The 17278-nt window shown below is 35.8% G+C and overlaps 2 protein-coding genes across 2 annotated transcripts in view; both read right to left on the reverse strand.

The window, feature by feature from the left end:
* Positions 1–494: 494 nt before the first annotated feature.
* LOC103137396 (myelin and lymphocyte protein-like) lies at positions 495–6694 on the reverse strand. The gene is made up of 4 exons (XM_007551115.2): positions 6478–6694; positions 2466–2633; positions 2237–2368; positions 495–1111 (listed from the first exon to the last, which is right to left on the reverse strand). Exons 1-4 carry the CDS (start codon positions 6568–6570, stop codon positions 1037–1039), a joined length of 468 nt encoding a protein of 155 aa, XP_007551177.1. The 5' UTR covers positions 6571–6694; the 3' UTR covers positions 495–1036.
* Positions 6695–8959: 2265 nt separating this feature from the next.
* Positions 8960–17278, reverse strand: part of LOC103137397 (myelin and lymphocyte protein-like) — a 16841-nt gene continuing 8522 nt past the window's right edge. The window contains exons 2-4 of the mRNA XM_007551117.2: positions 11532–11696; positions 11271–11411; positions 8960–10084 (exon numbers count right to left, since the gene is read on the reverse strand). Coding sequence (XP_007551179.1) covers positions 10010–10084; positions 11271–11411; positions 11532–11696 — 381 coding nt within the window. The 3' untranslated portion in view covers positions 8960–10009. The remainder of the gene's footprint in view (positions 10085–11270; positions 11412–11531; positions 11697–17278) is intronic.

Below are 17278 nucleotides of genomic sequence, written 5' to 3' on the forward strand. Positions count from 1 at the left end.
ATCACCAGATATAAATAGAAAAAAAAATACCAATGATGGAGAAGTTAGATTGATTGCTGTAGTCCATTGGGAATTGAGAATGGTGGAAATAATTGTAGACAAGCCATTTTTAGTCAACTATAAATAATTATAATTTTTCATAATTAGATTTCATTTTGGAGCATTTTATTACCTTATGAGAGATGCTATCAAAAACAAGATTTTTAATTCTAAATGTACCACAGTTGTGAACAATGTAATGGAATGAACTGGATTGATCTGGCTAAAATTTGGATCATTTTAGGTTATTTCTGTCTAAATTGCCCTTGTGTGTGAGTGTGTGTGTGTGTGTGCATGGTTGGTTGTCCCGTTAAATGCTTCATGTGTGTTGCTCTAAACACACATGAAACATTTATAGTTTTGCTTGTTTGTTGGTAAAAAAACAAAAAAATCTTACTGAAAAAAAAAACATAGATGACATAACTTTGAAGCAAATGAAAAACACAATTGATTTTATTTGTTTCTCTTCAGTTTTCTATAATTACATTAAACTTCAGTCAACAACAGCATCAAATCCTTGAAATGTAGAAAAACATTTTTTTTTCAAATAACAAATGATGAAATGCACTATTAAAATAACTTTTTATAGTTTCCATAGAACTACAATTATAGCAGTTGTTCATCCAAACTGATTGCTTGTTCTATATGTTTTTTAAAACTATATACAGTATTTGCTTGACCACATACAAAAAGACATTTCTACTATCCATTTCTAAACTTTATTTCTACATCTCTAAACTGTTTGGTGCCCAGTCCAGAAAGCCTCAACCCAACATAACAGAATGGAGATCAAAAGCTTATTTGTGAGCCTATGAACTTTTAGGTTGCTGACAACATTGTAAATGAGAATTTATAAGGTTGGAATAAAAAGACTTGGGTTGTTTGTGTTGCCTTTTCGTGCACATCCTTTATGTCAAAATGTAAATTTCTTTGGTGTGCGCAGACGGTGATGGCGATGACGCTCTGTACTTCTTGCATCACTTCTTCCCGGTTCTCCTCAGAAGTGTTTCCATCGGATGGCGGAGAGGATGGCGTGGATGAAGTAGAGGAGTGTGGTCGCAAAGGCAAACACCTTCAAAAGCAAACACAAAACACAAAGGCTAAAGTTAGAGCCATGAGTGGTGGAAATGCCAAATGTGGTTCTGCATAGGCTGTAAATGAGGCTGTGTTTAAAGGTCAGCATTGGGTCACAGTTTATTTGAAGGGGTTTGAATAAGACTGACATGACACCTGTTATGAACATGAAGGAGTTTTTATGAATGCTTATGACTGTTGTCATAAGCATTCATAAAGCATGCTCATAAGCATGTGACATTTTTACCACTTTTACTGCAAAGTTGTACTAAAACTTGCATTAAAAGTCAATTAAAAGAGTCAACTTTGCAATAAAAGTGTCATTATTTACTGAATGACACTTCATGACAACAGTCATAAACATTCATGAAGACTCCTTCATGTTCATAACAGATGTTATGTCATATATATGTCAGTTGAATAAAGTGTTACCCTGTTAACTTATAAATTAAGAGATGCATTTTGTATTTTATCTTTATCTGACATTTCATGGTTGATAATCTGAAACATTTAGGTGTGAGAAAAAAAAACATGAGAAATCTGTAATGTATCAAATATTTCTTTGCAGAAAAACACATGCTGGCTGCTTCTAAAAGTGATGAAACGACGTACATTTCATGCAAAATCAAACCCTGTTTAGTGTTCCACTGCATCAGGATGAAAGATGTTGTATTGAAGTTTTTCTGCTATTACATTGACAGCATTTGTTTTGTTTGTGTCTTCTTTTTACATACTACGTTAGATTAAATGACGCTATTTTGCTGTCGCTATGACATTTCAGAAGCACAACATCACTTCCATGGTGTTAGAGGCTTTTGAGATAATAATAAACTGTAAGGTGTCTCAGAGATGTGAAGCTCGTATCGCAGTTTTTTGTTATGCTCAAATAACTCTGTGACTGTGAATAAACTCTGTTTGCATCAGTACCAGATGAATAGGAAGACGACTTTGGAGTTTTATTTGCAGAACATCTACCTGCGCCACAGAAATGCGCCACAGATATATAACAGAGTTATTGTGGTATAAATACATGTTCTGGATAAGAATATAATCCAATATACAGCATTTCAGTAAAATCAGGGAGATACTAGAGAGTCTGAAAGTAAGAAGAGGAACATCTCACCACTGCTGCAATATCAATCTGGTAGAGTTGAAAACCAACTGGCAGAACTGATTTTCTCAGCAAAGTAATGTAAGCCAACTCCACTCCCGCACTGAGGTAGAAAATCACTGCCAGGCCATGGTAGACAAAGTCCTGCTCATACCAAATAAATACAGGCTAGTTAGTCTCATTTCTATTCTTATGTCTTGTTTTTATTTCGTCTTCGCTTCACATTGTCTTGTGCTCTTACAGCAGCGGCCCAGCCGGGGCTGCTCTTGTGGCAGCCAGCAGCAAACATGACCATCCACAGGAAGGTCATGACGAAGCAGAAGACCGAGACAAACATCACCCACCCCAAAGGGTTAACGGGGCTGATGTGGGTTGATGCCACCAGGATCCACACCAAACCTCCAAACACCTGGACAGAAAGAGTTGGGAGAAAGTTTCAAGGTGGAACATTTTTTCTTGTTTTTCTTGGAGTGACCCTAAATCTATCTTTGTGGTTTTGGTTTCTGGAATCGGTTCTGAAATGACAGCTTTAGGAGATTTGGGAGTGTTTTTGAAGTAGTAGAAGTAAATTTTGATCAGAAGTTTACACCCACTCATCATGGCATGGATGCCATATTGACTTTAAGGTTATAATGATGCATTTGAACCATATATTTCCATAGTTCAAGAATTATAAATCTACCTCAATTAATTTTAACTTACTTATGACATATATTCTGTTTTTTTTTTTCTTTTAGCTATCAGGAAAGTTCATGCCTTATTTTGATATACTTGCTGACTACTCTTCCAGGTAGAATTGGTAGAGTTTGTTTAAATAGGTTGACTTCCATGTACAAATCTGTAAATCCTTTTTTGTAAGGTTGAGGTTAGGACCATACCTAGAAGGTTAGTGTGAGCCTGTTTAATCCATTCCAAAAACAGATTGTTGTCCTTTTTGGAACAAACACCTGTGTCAAAGTTTCACCATCCCTGATAAAAGGAAATTGGCCAGATTCTTTAGGAACAAATGAAGCCTCATAAACTGGAACCTGATAAAACACCAGCTGTCCTCATCCACAGCAAAGAGAAATTAACATCAACATGGACTTGGAGGGTGGTAATCGAGAAAACAAAATGTCCAACATCAACTTCAACTTACTAGAAAGAAAACAATTTGTTTGTAGTAAATTTAGTATTATTAGTTCCATAAGAACAAAGGTTTAATGTGCTGTCATGATAGCACCCTTGAGGAAACAAACCTGAGAACATTGTGGTCAAACATGGTGGAGGTACCATCATGCTGAGGGCATTTCCTAACGGTCAGGTACCGATGCATTGAACACAATTGGTGGAATAATAAAGATGGAGGACTGCCTCCAAATTCCCTAAGATCATATTAAATAATGGTTATTAGACATGGTTAAAACATGAACACAGTTGGGGTTTTTTTCAGGAGGATAAAAATACAAAACCAAGATCACGACTGGTTTTGGGACTGATAAACAAGGTTATAACGTTAAGCTTGTAGGGTGAGTTTGCCATTAGCCCATTTGTGAATTTTTGAACTATGCTTAAAACCCGTTGAACTGAGACACACCCAGAACATTTTCAAAATCTTTGCATGATTTTTTAAGCAAACGCATGATAGGAAGTGTATATTTATGCTTGAACCTGTATGTCAATTTGATGTTGTTTGAATGAGGGTGACTCCTTCTACTAATATTAACTCACACACTAGATTCTTGTTATTACGTTCACTCATTCTGCTTTTTGCAATTCCACATATGCAAAAACAGTATAGTATTTAGTATAAAACAAACCATTAAAAGCCCCAAATAATGGACCCGTATCAGTCAATGGGAAACAGTTAAATATCGTATGAAAAGGAGAGAAAAAAAAAAAGTAAAATACTGAGTAAAAATGGTGGCAACACAGTTGGCAAATAATAAATCCGCCACCTCAGAGACAATCCCTCTCTGACTATTGACTAAGCAAACAGTGGTCTTATTGGAATGTGGGCGGTGTTTAATTTGCTAAGTCATAAATGGCGTCATTTGAGTAGCTACAGACTAAACTCTGTCGGGTTTTTTTGAGGCCAATTGTTTTTAAAATAAAGGGACAAATAATGGTTGTAAAACCTAATTCTAGTTTATTCCAACAGTTAAATCAAAGGTGTCGTCTCTAATTTAGTACATTTATGAACCAAATTTGCTATTATGGAGAGCTAACTGTGGCGTCTGTCAGGTTAAGCCGTGAAGTGAATACGGTACATTTCTATGTGTTTTTCTTTATTTACCAACATAATGGCGTGGTTAGTTGGAACAACAGCATTAATTACCCAATTTTAAGACTAGTGAATACACAAAAGCACTCTTTTCCTTAAAATACTCAATTTTTTTATCAAACAAAAACATCATTTTTTTTTCTTACAATACAAAAGGTTATCAATGTTATTACATTGTTGATTTTCTTTGATAAATGGTCAGTGAATCTATAGGACTTTATTACCTGGCTTAGCTGTATGAAACTGTAAAATGAAGAGTTTTTTTCCCCCATTTTTGCTAAACACATGCTCCAACAAATCATTTTTTGTTTAAAATACACATTTTAGATGCAGTATTTCAAATTACCCTCAAAATGTAGAGATGGAGCAGTCAGAGTTCAAACTACTAACCCATATTCATGGTCAGTCAAGACAAATGTTCAGTTTAGGACCCAGGCATGGTGGTGCATGCATATTTTCCTGCCTGTGTATCTTCTTAACTATTACTGCAAATTTACCTCAAACCTGTTTACCACTAGTGTCTGTTGATGCATATTTAACACATACAATGAATCACATCATAAATATTGTATCACAACACGATCGAACATTGTAAAACTAACAGTAATAGAAAAGGAGACAAATAATAAAGGGAATTGAAAACTCCAGAGTGAAGCTGTTCAGCTGAGCCGTCCACCACACCCTTCATGTCTGCGTGCCACTCCCATTGTATTCGCCCTTATAGTTGCTCAAAAACCACTTTTAAAGCAATTTGCTATTGATTAGTCATAGGTCACTGCACTTTTTTTTATCTGCTGAGACTCCTGCAGGCTCATTCGTTACGGTTTTTATAGACTTTTGTAGTTAATCTTTAGCCTTATTTGCTCAAACACAATTATACAGCTGTATGCCGAACTGAAATGACTAAAATGTCCAAGAAAATAAATGACTGGAGGAAAATGTTGCCCTCCCTCTTACAGATAAGATAAAATAAGATAAGATAAGACAGAAACTCTGTGTGGCTTTAATACTCAAAAACTCAAACATTTGACCTGAACTGGATCTGATGTGTTTAGATTATAATGTAAATATAATTTGATCATAATTTAATTGAATAGATCTAAAGTTTCATGAAGTTGGCTGTTTTTGCATAAAATTGACGTTACTTTAGTAGTAAGTTGCCACAGTGTTAGGAGGCAGGATTAAATTGTGAACTGCCTGCTCAAACACTCAAAACGACTTTCTCAGAAATGATTATTTCTGCTTAGACTAATTTGTTGTTAGCATACAAGTTTGACTAAACCTCCAGTTTGGATACAGCTTCCACGCACTGAAACCTGCAGCAGGTATTTTTCCAGGCCTTATGAGAGCGATTTATATTTTTTTATTTTTTATTTTTTCCAGAGACAGAGAGGTTACCACATTCTCCCTTAGATTGGTAACAGAGACACAATGTGACTGAAATATGAGAGGTGAACTGATGTAGGCGCTCCTCCCACATTAGAAATGTTTCATTGTGTTCTTTTATTTCCCCCTCAAAACGTGTGAAGCTTTTAATCCAGATCATCTGGAACCTTTGGGTTTAATAATAATGGGTTTAATTCAAGTCTTTATTCATGACAAATAAAGACACATTTAACAAAATGTGATGTAGTTTATGAATTAGTTTGGAGAAATTATGCTTTACTACATTCAAACGGTACTCTCGGAGTTCTGTCTTTTTGCTTTCTTTTGCGTAAATTAACACATTTATTGCTGTAGCATCATTTAGATTAATACAAATATGTATTAAAAAATTGTTTGTCTATTTATATGTTTGCCTTTTGGACTGAACAGGCTGAACCCTAAAGCCAATGTGAACATAAAAGTAACATTTGCAATAAATTTTATTGAAATGTGGGCAAGGAACTTTGAATTTCTTCTCTAATAGGTCGCAAAAGAGTATCCAAAAAGGATAAAATCTTCAAAAACTGACTTTAAAAAAAAAAATAAATAATAATGTCCCACTCACCAGTTCCGGCAGATAAAATATATCTGGGGCTGTGGTGCATATCTCCATTCCACTGGGCAGCATCCCCATGGACTGAGCTGTGGTAGCAGCCATCTCTCCTGTTTCTTCAGCGAACGACCCTGGGCTCCTCTGAACTAACGGGGCAGCAGCAGGTGTAACCGAACCTTATACCTAAGCCAGCTTCAGCAGACAAACCCGTTCTGCTATTGTGTGTGTGTGTGTGTGTGGGGTGTGTGTGTGTGTGTGGGATCCTTTCCCACAACAGCTCATCGTTGTTGGGCAAATCCAGACACACCCTCCTCACAAGCACCCAGCCCGCTCCCTGGTTTACCGGGAGCTGTTGGTGTGTGACGGGGCTTTTGAAACATCGACAGGAGGAATGTCGTGACCCTAGGCAGCAAGGCAGAGACGCTGTGACAAACTGCGTTGTTGAGTAAAGAAACAGCTGAATGCGTCTTCAGGTAACACCGACACGGTGGCCCTCGCTGGTCTCTCTGCGGCCCTGTGTTTGTACTGCACACACTCACTTTTAAACAAGTTTTCCTTCAGAATAAAAGGGCTTTCCGTGAGCGAACACCTTTAATTGTCGACCTCTTGCACAAAAGGCTTTATTTGGTGATAACATGAGTCAAGGTTTTTATGTCAATAATAAATAGCGTCACTGTCCCCAATGAAATGAGTAAGTGGCAATGAGCACATGTAAGCTCTGAAGTCTTTGTTATAACCTTCTTTGTATTTGATAAACTCAAATCACGGTAAGGCCGGCTGACCAGGGTAGGAAAATGTTTCAGAATTTTATATCATTTCAGAGAAAATCTGCTTTGTCACTCTGAAACAGTAAGATTTTTTAAAGCTAATTCTTGGCTGGTTAGTTTCAGAACCCCTACCAGAAACACAGGAAGTTTTGGGTTGTTTCTTGAACCTGAATGCTGACACAAGTTGAGTAATTTCAAGCAAACATTGGGTCAGAAAGAGTCACTGTTTGTTGAGATTTGTAAGAGACTAAAAGAAGGATCAGATTGTTTAACACACGGCCATTTTATGCTGAACAACAACCTAATCCAAAGACACTAATATAGTTTTTTTACAAGATGAAATAATAAGAAGGGAGATAGTCAAATTATCTTGTATATTTATGATCATATCAGTGTTTTATTAATTGCTTTAGTCCAGACTGGAGAATTAATTTGTTCAAAAGCTATCGTTAGCCTTTAGCTAACGTAGCATCGGTTGCTGCTGCCTGTTGTAGCAAAAGGAACGTCTATAAAATCATCTTTTCAGCAGTTCAATCGGTTGCAAAGTCAGGTGTGTGTTTTATGTAAAATACTAATTAAACAAAGATTCGTCAGGTCCTGGGTTTTTTTAATTGTTTTGTGGGTTTTGCTTTTTGTTTGTTTCTTTCTTTGATTAGATCAGCCTTGTTCCTGTTTCACTTTAGTTCAGTTCTTCTTAGTGATTCTAGTTTTATTGTGTCCAGTTATTCTTTTACTCTGAGATTTATTTTCCTAGCCCCCCTGTAGTGTACACTTGCTCGTCCTCTCTCTCTCTCTCTCTCTCTCTCTCTCTCTCTCTCACTCCTGCTTGCTCTCTCTCTCCTCTCACACCTGCAACCCGTTAGCCAATCAGCTCAGGTCCTTTGTTCCAGCGTTCACTCTCCCAGCATTTATACACCTCTTCAACTCTTTCTTTTCTTGCTGGTTCCTCCCATTAAATCCATTGGGTCCACCATCAGTACGTGACAAGATTTTATAAGTATACAAAAATCCCATTCACGTGTGCCTTATTTGAAATACATTTATGGGACTGTTTTCTATTTTATAGCCGTGTGGTGTGGTTTAAATTGTATTTCAATGAACCATACATCGTATTATGTTCTAAACAACTAGATCAGCATGAGAACTAGTTCTCTATCATCTCACAGACAAAAGTATATTTTACGATCATTAAGAGTACATTCTGATAAACATGTTCATCAAAATCTAGAATTATTCAATAAAGATCAAGGTGCATGTAATACTAATGATCAGTTTATAAATCAAATGATATATACTTCAGTTATTTGTTAATAAAAGTCTTATTAGACATTATGGTGATGTTGCATTGACTTTGTGAATCTTGATTTATTTTAATTAAAATAAAACATGTATGGTTAGGAACTTTTGTAGTTTTTTCTTGCATTTTAATAAAAAATGGACAAAACATGACAAATAAACAACTAAATGACTTGGTAAATAAAACTTTAAATAAACAAAAAGTAAAAATAATGAAGTAGGAGTAAATAAATTAAACACAGTGAGTGTTGAACTGCTGCTTTCTTTTACTAAAACGACACAAAGTCCAAGTTCAGATGTTTTTCGATATCCATATTTTGAAATAGATGTCAAAATGCTGATTTTATCATCAGATATACATCAATGACTTCATTTCAATGTCCATCTTTTTTTATTATTTCATTTAGTCAACAAACCAACACATATTCTAATTTCCAATCTATTTATTTTGTGACAAAGATTATCAACATACCTGTAAAGTGAAATCATTTATTTACAATCTCGAAATCTCCGCATTTATTCCACAGCACAGAGCATAAAAACGGGAACCAACACAGATTGTTCTTTAGGAATAGAATAAAAAAAAAGTTAATCAAAAACTAATCTCTTCATTCTTTTTTTGTTTTATTTTTATTTAATGGTTTTATGATTTCCTCATTTAAAATGTAAAGAAAACAGATCAAAAGAGCGAATGCAGTTGGCTTGACCATGAAGGATGTGAAATGGATCATGACACGTGTCAGACTTTGAACTTTGGATGTTTTTTTTTTTCTTAAAAAAAAAAAAACAGAAGTTTTGACCACTGGAAATTGACTCTAATTTATTTTGACATTATCATTACTACTACTACTACTACTACTACTACTACTACTATTATTCTTATTATTATTATTATTAGTAGTAGTAGTAATTCATTAGAATTTTACTTGATTTTCATGTGGTTCTGTTTACCTCTGTGTCGTATATTTTGTGTGTTACCTGTGCAGTTATTGAAATAATAAAGGAAATACCTGAAAAGTAACTTTCGTGAATTCATAAGGAAAAAAAAACAAACAAAAAACAAGCAATGTCGAAACATCTGGAGTGAATTATAAAATTGTACCTGGCTTTGTTTTAAAGGTTTCTGTTGGTTGAGTGGACTCTAAAGCAGCTGCTTTGTGAAGGTCAAATGACTACCATGAAATGAAAACACTGAAATCGTTTTTTCCTATTTGTTAAACAACTCAGACTGTCTGAATGAATGTATTTTTCTAAAAAGACATTTTTTAAGCACTTCTATCAGCAGTATCACTCAGACCTAATAGTTGCTTATCGTGTCAAAACAGCGACTTATATTGTGCATAATGGGTTTCATCACTTTAGTTTTTTTTTTTTTCGCCATTTGTTCTAACGAAACAGGAAAAACAAAAATGTGTCACATATGCCATTATTTTTCTGCGTCTCTCCTTGTGTTTGACGTCTGGAGGGGTTCAGGTTGCGCTTCAGGCTCTCTTCCATCGGATGGCAGAGAAAATGGCGTGGAGGAAGTAGAGGAGAGTAGCCACATGGGACATCACCTAAAAATGATCCAAACAGAAGCGTTAAAGTGCCTGGATGCCAAAAGGAAGCAGAGAGGCGTACATCAGGGGTAGCTTTATTTATGAAACAAAAGTCCAAATTCAAAATGTAAAAATAACTCAGAGGATTTTACATTTTGGACTGAAATGTGCAATCTTGTAATTCTGATCTGGAGAATAATCCCCCTGATGCCTGCAGTAGTTGTATGATCAACAGTGGATTTGAAGAATGTAAACAAAATAAACCACTGAACAACAATAAATCATTTCAAAATGTTCCTGGGTTGTTGGGTTTTTTTTGTCTTTTGGATTTTTATCAAATGTTCTGTACATTTCACCTGGAAAACAAACAAATCTGTCGGTAAGAAATTGAAAAATACAAAACATGGAACAATCAAGGTTGCTGAAGTATGCACACTTTCCAACTAATATTTTGTCCAAACAATTTTTGATTCAGTATCTGCATTCCACAGTCTTCTGTGATCGCGATCTATCGCTCTCCCACATCTTGCTTTGGCGGCACTTGTCCACTTTACCCTGCAAATCTCCTCCAAATCAATCAAATTGTGACGACAAAACATGTTTCCGTACTGATGTACGAACGCTTGCTGGAACATTCCCTTATTTTTCACCTGCTGAACCCATTTTTTTGTACGTCAGAGTTTTAGAGCCACACTAAAAAAATAAATAAATTAAAAAAAATAGTGAAAATATAGTCATACAATTAAAATAATAAAGTCATAATACTACGAGAATAAACTCATATGAGAATAAAATCATAATATTCTCAGAATAAAGTCATAACATTACAAGCATAGAGCCATACGGGAATTAACAGAACAAAGTCATGATATTGTGACTTTATTCTTGTAATTTTATTATTTTTCTAGCGTGGCCCTAATCCTCCATAATAATTTTGGACACTTGGATCGATGAGTGAAAATAAAATCACTCCTCATCTTCAGCAGACAGCAAAACTAGCTGGTACTGATAAACGTCCCAGTCCCTCCTGAAGAAAAACTGGACAAAACTATTTTTACAGCAGGTGAAGACATTGCACTCACAAAAGTCCAGGTTAATAATCCAACATTCAATGCAACAAGTAAAGTTCCTTGGTACAAAATTTTTAAGATGTAGGTCCTCCTGTTAAAAGTAGATTATCTTTAGTTAGGTGTGTTTTGCGTACCACTGCAGAAATGTCAAGTCGGTAGATCTTCAGTAGGGTTATGTCAATGACTGAAGCAGTCTTATACACAATGGTGATGTAGGCTAACACCACCGACGCACTGAGGTAGAAAACCGCCGCCACAAAATGAAAACCAGCATCCTGCAAGACAAAAGAAGGAAGACTGTCAACACTGAATGACTGTCAGGAAATGAGTAGTTTTCTATTTATGTGTGTGTGTGTGTGTGTGTGTGTGCGTGCGTGTGTGTGTGTGTGTCTAACCAGGCCGGGCCAAAAGCTGCTCTGATTGCCTCCACAGGCGAAGATGAGAAGCCACAGAGTCGTCCCGATGAAGCAGAAGATGGACACGAACATGACCCAGCCCAGAGGATTTTCTGGGACGACTCGGGTCGAGGCCACCAGGATCCACACCAAACCCCCAATGACCTGCGAGGAGAGAGGAGGGCAGGTTTAAAACTACAAATTTGATTTCTATTTAACATCCTCAAAAAAAAATTAAAAAAAAATAAAAAAAAACTATTTCACTCAACAAAATAATTAATTGATTAAATAATTAGGAACTAAATCACTTTTTAAATCACTTTTTTATTTTTTAAATCACTTTTTATTTTTTACTTTGCATTTGTACAAAACGTCTGCCGCCAACCTGTGACCCTTACAGACTGTCATTTACTCTCATTTCTGACAGTAAAATGCTGTAAATTATTTGATTTGTTTAGATGAGTTAAATCAGCTTCATAAGCTAAAACTGCCTGGTGGCATAATTAAATTTACCATTGGGTGTAGCTCAGAGTTCAGATTTTGAGAATTATTGGTATACATCTTAAAATATATTTCTTGAAGCCTTAGTATAGATATTTAAACTGATGTACATGATAAAGTGGGAAAAAAAACTGTAATTTCATAGTACATTGATGTACGAGGCTCATTTTTAGTCCCTAACTGAATCTAAATTTTTAAAAAAGTGGCTAAATCATAAAATCTCACAAAAAGCATTTGTACTTTTTTTTTTTAATCAACATATTTCCTATATTATTCATGACTGAAAGGCAATATTCTGGGCTATGAAAAACACACGCCAGCTTTTACATTCAGTTTTTTTTCTCTCCTCCTTTGACAAACATTGGGCTTAAAAGAACCTTTACACAGAAACATGAGGCTGAAGCAAATGTACATCCATCAAAGCTTTTCCTATCCTTCTGTAAACATTTAGTTTTCTCTCTCTCTCTCTCTGCATTATCAAAAGGTATTTTTGTTATAAAGCTTAGCATATTAAGAAATATTAAAAACCACTCTGTGTCTCTTGGAAGGGGACTCTTTTGTTTAAAATCTTCCGCAGCGTGCTTCAGTGAAGATGGATTGTTAATAATATTGTTGAGTAGTGAAACTGTATGTGAGCCTCTGTGGAACTGATTTGTTAAAAAAAAAAAAAGTATGAATATTGATAATGCTTAATTTATCAGCATTATTTATATTTCCTTCAGTCAGAGCCGTAGCTGAGAGGTTAGACAGATTAAAGGGATGACATTGTTCTAAGGCACATGTGTCAAACTCAAGGCCCGGGGGCCAAATTTGGCCCGCTGCAGCTTTTTATGTGGCCCTCTGGAGTCAAAATTACACAGATTAGTCCTTCCAGTTCGTCACAAATCCGCAACATTCACACAAAATCAACAGATCTCCAAATTATTTCTGATTTTACTGCAAATCATTCTCAAAATTGGTCAAAAACATTGAGTTTAAGTGATTGCTGCCTCAGCCTTTCTTGATGTCAAATTACTGTCTGTTATTGATTTTTAAAAAGTCACACTCAGCATCTTACATTAACATAAATATTGTAAAAATTATTTAGAAATATTTCTAAATTGTCAGCACAAAATCTGTGACTATGATCGCACAATACCACAAGATCAATTCTGGATGAACTGATCAGAGTAAAAAGATGGTTATTACTATTTCACTTTAAGAAACACTGACTGAATGCTGAATCAAACAGCGGTTTATAGATATTTTAATAGTTTAGTGGGTTTTATTAATAGATTCTGGCACAACCGGCCCTTTAAAAACATTCCGATTTTTCCATTTGGCCCAAAATGAAAATGAGTTTGACGCCCCTGTTGGAAGGTATCAGTCAGGAGAAGGTTGCCAGTAAGAAGAAAATCTGTTGAAATATGAAAAACACATAAACACAAATAAAGCTGGCTATGAGAGAGTAAACATGGAAAAACTGGACATTTCTCCAAAGTTGACAAAAAGAAGAGATATAAAGTTGAAGCTGCCATGGAATAAATCAGCAACATAGAATACGTCTCCAGCAGCTACTTGTGTTTTCCAGTACACAAGAAACTCAACTTCTCCATATGGGTGGGATAAAAAGTGGGAATTTCAAGACAGAATTCCCCTTTTTGTCCCCAAAGAAAACAACCCTTACTTGGTTAAAATCCCCCAAACCTTTTGGAAAAAATATTTTACAGTCTGGTAAAACTTAACTTCAATTCTTGGGCCATAAGTCCAAATGGAATTATTGGGACTAAATCAAGACAACGTCACTACAAAGTGTAACTTTTCTTCTTGTTTAGGTGGATAAAGTTAAGAGACGTCCTCACAATCTCAAAGATGTGAGGAATATTTGCAAGGTAGCATGGACAAATGATAATAATTCACAAAAACCAGTCAGTTAACAGGGATGTGTTGACTTGTGAGAGCCAGTATCTCAGAACACTGACTTTAAAGAAATGTCCAACAGGAAACGTTTCTCCATCCATCCTCCGTCCTTGTCGTAATTAAGAAACTCCACTATAAAGAAAAAGCCACACATTGTTTGCTGCAAAGCCCCTCTAGAAACTCAATAAAACCGTTGTGCAAACATTGTTGTTTCAGAGGCTGGAGAAGCTAATCACACGTTTCTTTCAAACCAAGCAGCCAACCTGCAGTTTGCCCGACAGGAATGCGCCATTCTCTAAATCAAACAACCAATCTGTAAACATTTCTCAAGCATCGTACGTTCCTTCAGTTCCATGAAAGCAGATTTTCCTCTTTGAAGTTACCGTTCCCTGTTGAGTGGTGGATACGTCTCAATCTCTTTGTGTGAGTGACAAAAGATATTTCTGCTGTGAAGCGCTGTAAACGACATAGTTTGACTTTTAAGACCAATTTATTCAAAGAACATGAACATGGAGAAGCTCACATTTGCAGAAACTTTACAATTTTTGCTAATGACATGTCTAATAGCGACAGACAGATATAAAAAAAAAAAAACAAATTTTAAAAAAATATCTGACACCAAGAAAAGCAAAACAGTCTTTTAAACAATTCAGTACAGAAACAAGAGACAGAACAAATTTGTTCTGGACAAACACGACAGCCGTTCCACGTAGAGACATCGGCACAAAACTTTTATTATTTCTTCTCTCTGTCGGCTGTATCCATTGCCAAAAGGAACGTTTGCACAGCTTGGTAAATTTCTGAGGAAAAAAAAAAAACTATCCTTCTGAGAAGCCTTGAAATGTTTGCAGTTTGATTCCACTGAAACCAAGCAGGACGTTGTACTTCACTGATCGGTCCTTTCATGATGTGGAGGGTTTTTATTTTCCTAATAATACCATCTAGTTTCAGGATTGCAGCTTCTTTTTGGAGGAAGTGTCTGATATGGGGAAACAGTCTTGCATAAATCTGTTTATATCTCCAAACGACTGAATGAAAAGGTTTCCACTTCATCTGTGTAAAGAGGCTAACCCTTTTTGAAACGCTGTAGAGTAAACCGTGCCTCTTAACGTTCCTTAAAAAGCCCGGTGAATCACTCCACAGATGTTTCAGTCAGAAATGTATTTTTGTCTCAAAATACTTCACCTAAATCCTTACCATCAGGGGAACTGTTTAACTTAGTTATATCAGTCGTTTTCCTCAGACTGACTTGTCAGAGAATACCTGGTGACTAAACTGATTCTGTCTTGTGAAAAGTTTGACAGAAATTCCTTGAGGGAAATCGAAAGTCCTTCTCCTCAGACTCTTTATGGTGACTTTCTTGTTTGAAACTTTTTGTTTAATTATTTTGTGCACATCTTTTGTTAAAATACACCTCTTTATGACCTCATCTTTTCTGGGGAAAAAAAAGGTATAAAAAGCAACATTGTTTTTGCATCTTCTTGCTAAATTACCTTCAGGTAATCATCCGGATCAGAACAGTAAATTTTGCTTACTGATATGAAACAAAACTGCAACAGGATTTGCAAACCAAATGTGAAAAAGACAATTTTCTCTTTCGAGTGTATGAATGTTTTGACTGTTGACAGATGACCCAATTTTCGCCTGGCAGTTCTCCCTGTTAAAGGGAAGTTTTCCTTCACACTGTCACCACAAGTATGAAGGTCTGCTTCAAAACTAACAACCAGATGCAAACAACTGTCCACTGATCCCACATGATCACTCAGGAGGAAGCAGATGATGTAAAATTTATTGTGAATCATATAAATAGAGCGAATCAAATAAAATCAGTGTTTTAAATTACGACATATTCAGCTCTGGGGGAAAAAAAGTGAAGAGACCACCTCACTGAAAACCTCCTAGTTATTCCACCAAGTATTGATTTCTGAACTCTTTCTGAATTAAAACATTAGCATTGTTGTTTCTAAATGAACATTGAACTTGTTTTCTTTGCATTATTTGAGTTCGGGGAGCGTTGCATCTTTTTCCTTATTTTGACCCATGCCTCATTATCTGCAAATAAATACTAAATCTTTGTTTGGAGGCATGTTGTCAGCAGTTCATAGAGCAGAAGAACAATGTTTATTTTATTCAAACATATACCTACGAAGAGTAAAATCAGAGAAACTAATAATGTTAAGTGTTCTCTTATTGTTTTCCAGAGCTGTATTCATACATATGCACATATGTAGAATGTTGCCTGGTGATATATCTATCAAATATTGCTATCATAAAATGTGAAAATGTTTAAACAAAGACATTTTTTGTACAAATAGAACTGCATTGATCAAAACAAACTGACTTTCACATCACTGTGCTTTAATAAACTTTATTTATTAATGACCACTTCAGCTCTCTGTTTTAGGGCAAAGGGGCTCGGTTCCCCTCGGTCCGCCCGGCCCGCTTTAAAAGTGTCACTGTTTAACCCTTGTGCGTGCGAAGACTGAGGCAAACGTAGAGGACTATGGTAAATGATGCAAGTTTTATGTGTGTGGGGTCGGTTGGACCCCGTTTCTACATACAAGGGTTAAATAAACAGCATCAGTACATTTCCATTGCTGAGCAGCAGATCATGTAAACGGTCGGGTCACAAAATCAACCAAGTGACCCGATGGCTGGTTTAGATTTACACCTTCCTCTGCAACTATATCTGTGTAGTGCAGGTGTTTTTCCACCTGTGTTGTAAAGATTTAATCTCCCATGTTTCCTTGTGCAAAACAAAAAAAACAGGGAAAGAGAGAAAGAGAGAGAGAGAGGGAGAGAGAGAAGTCAACAATCCAGGTGTCATCCACACTTTCAGTAAGAGAAATGGGAAAGCTGCAGCAGCCGATAAAGAATTTGACTTTGCAATCCTCATTAAAAGTGATAAAAACGTTACAAACCTTTTATGTTATTATTTTATTTAACATTTACATATGCAGTTTAGCACAATGGTGTTGTAAAAACTTTGTCCAAATTTCTTACGACCCGCTTACAACTTCTATCTTTTGCTCTTTTTGTTATTTGCAAACCTGAAGTCTTGCCTATTGAATATCGAAGCTAAAAGTTGCTTAAAATAGCAAATATACATATTAATGTTTAATTCATTTCAGCATCACCACTCACAACGACCTCAAATTTAAACATCAAAGTCAAATCTGCAATGATATACTTTTACGGTAGCAGGACCTGAGTTTGATTTTCCTATAATTTGCACAGGCGTACACCCAAAAAACATGGCCGCCTCCTTCATGTTCTGATCTACATGTTATTGTTTAGCTGTGGAAAATAATAATGGTTGCTGTTTTGTTTTTTTTTGTTTTTTTTTG

The sequence above is a fragment of the Poecilia formosa genome, unplaced genomic scaffold, assembly GCF_000485575.1.
Source record: "Poecilia formosa unplaced genomic scaffold, Poecilia_formosa-5.1.2 Scaffold40, whole genome shotgun sequence".
Classification (NCBI taxonomy): Eukaryota; Metazoa; Chordata; class Actinopteri; order Cyprinodontiformes; family Poeciliidae; genus Poecilia; species Poecilia formosa.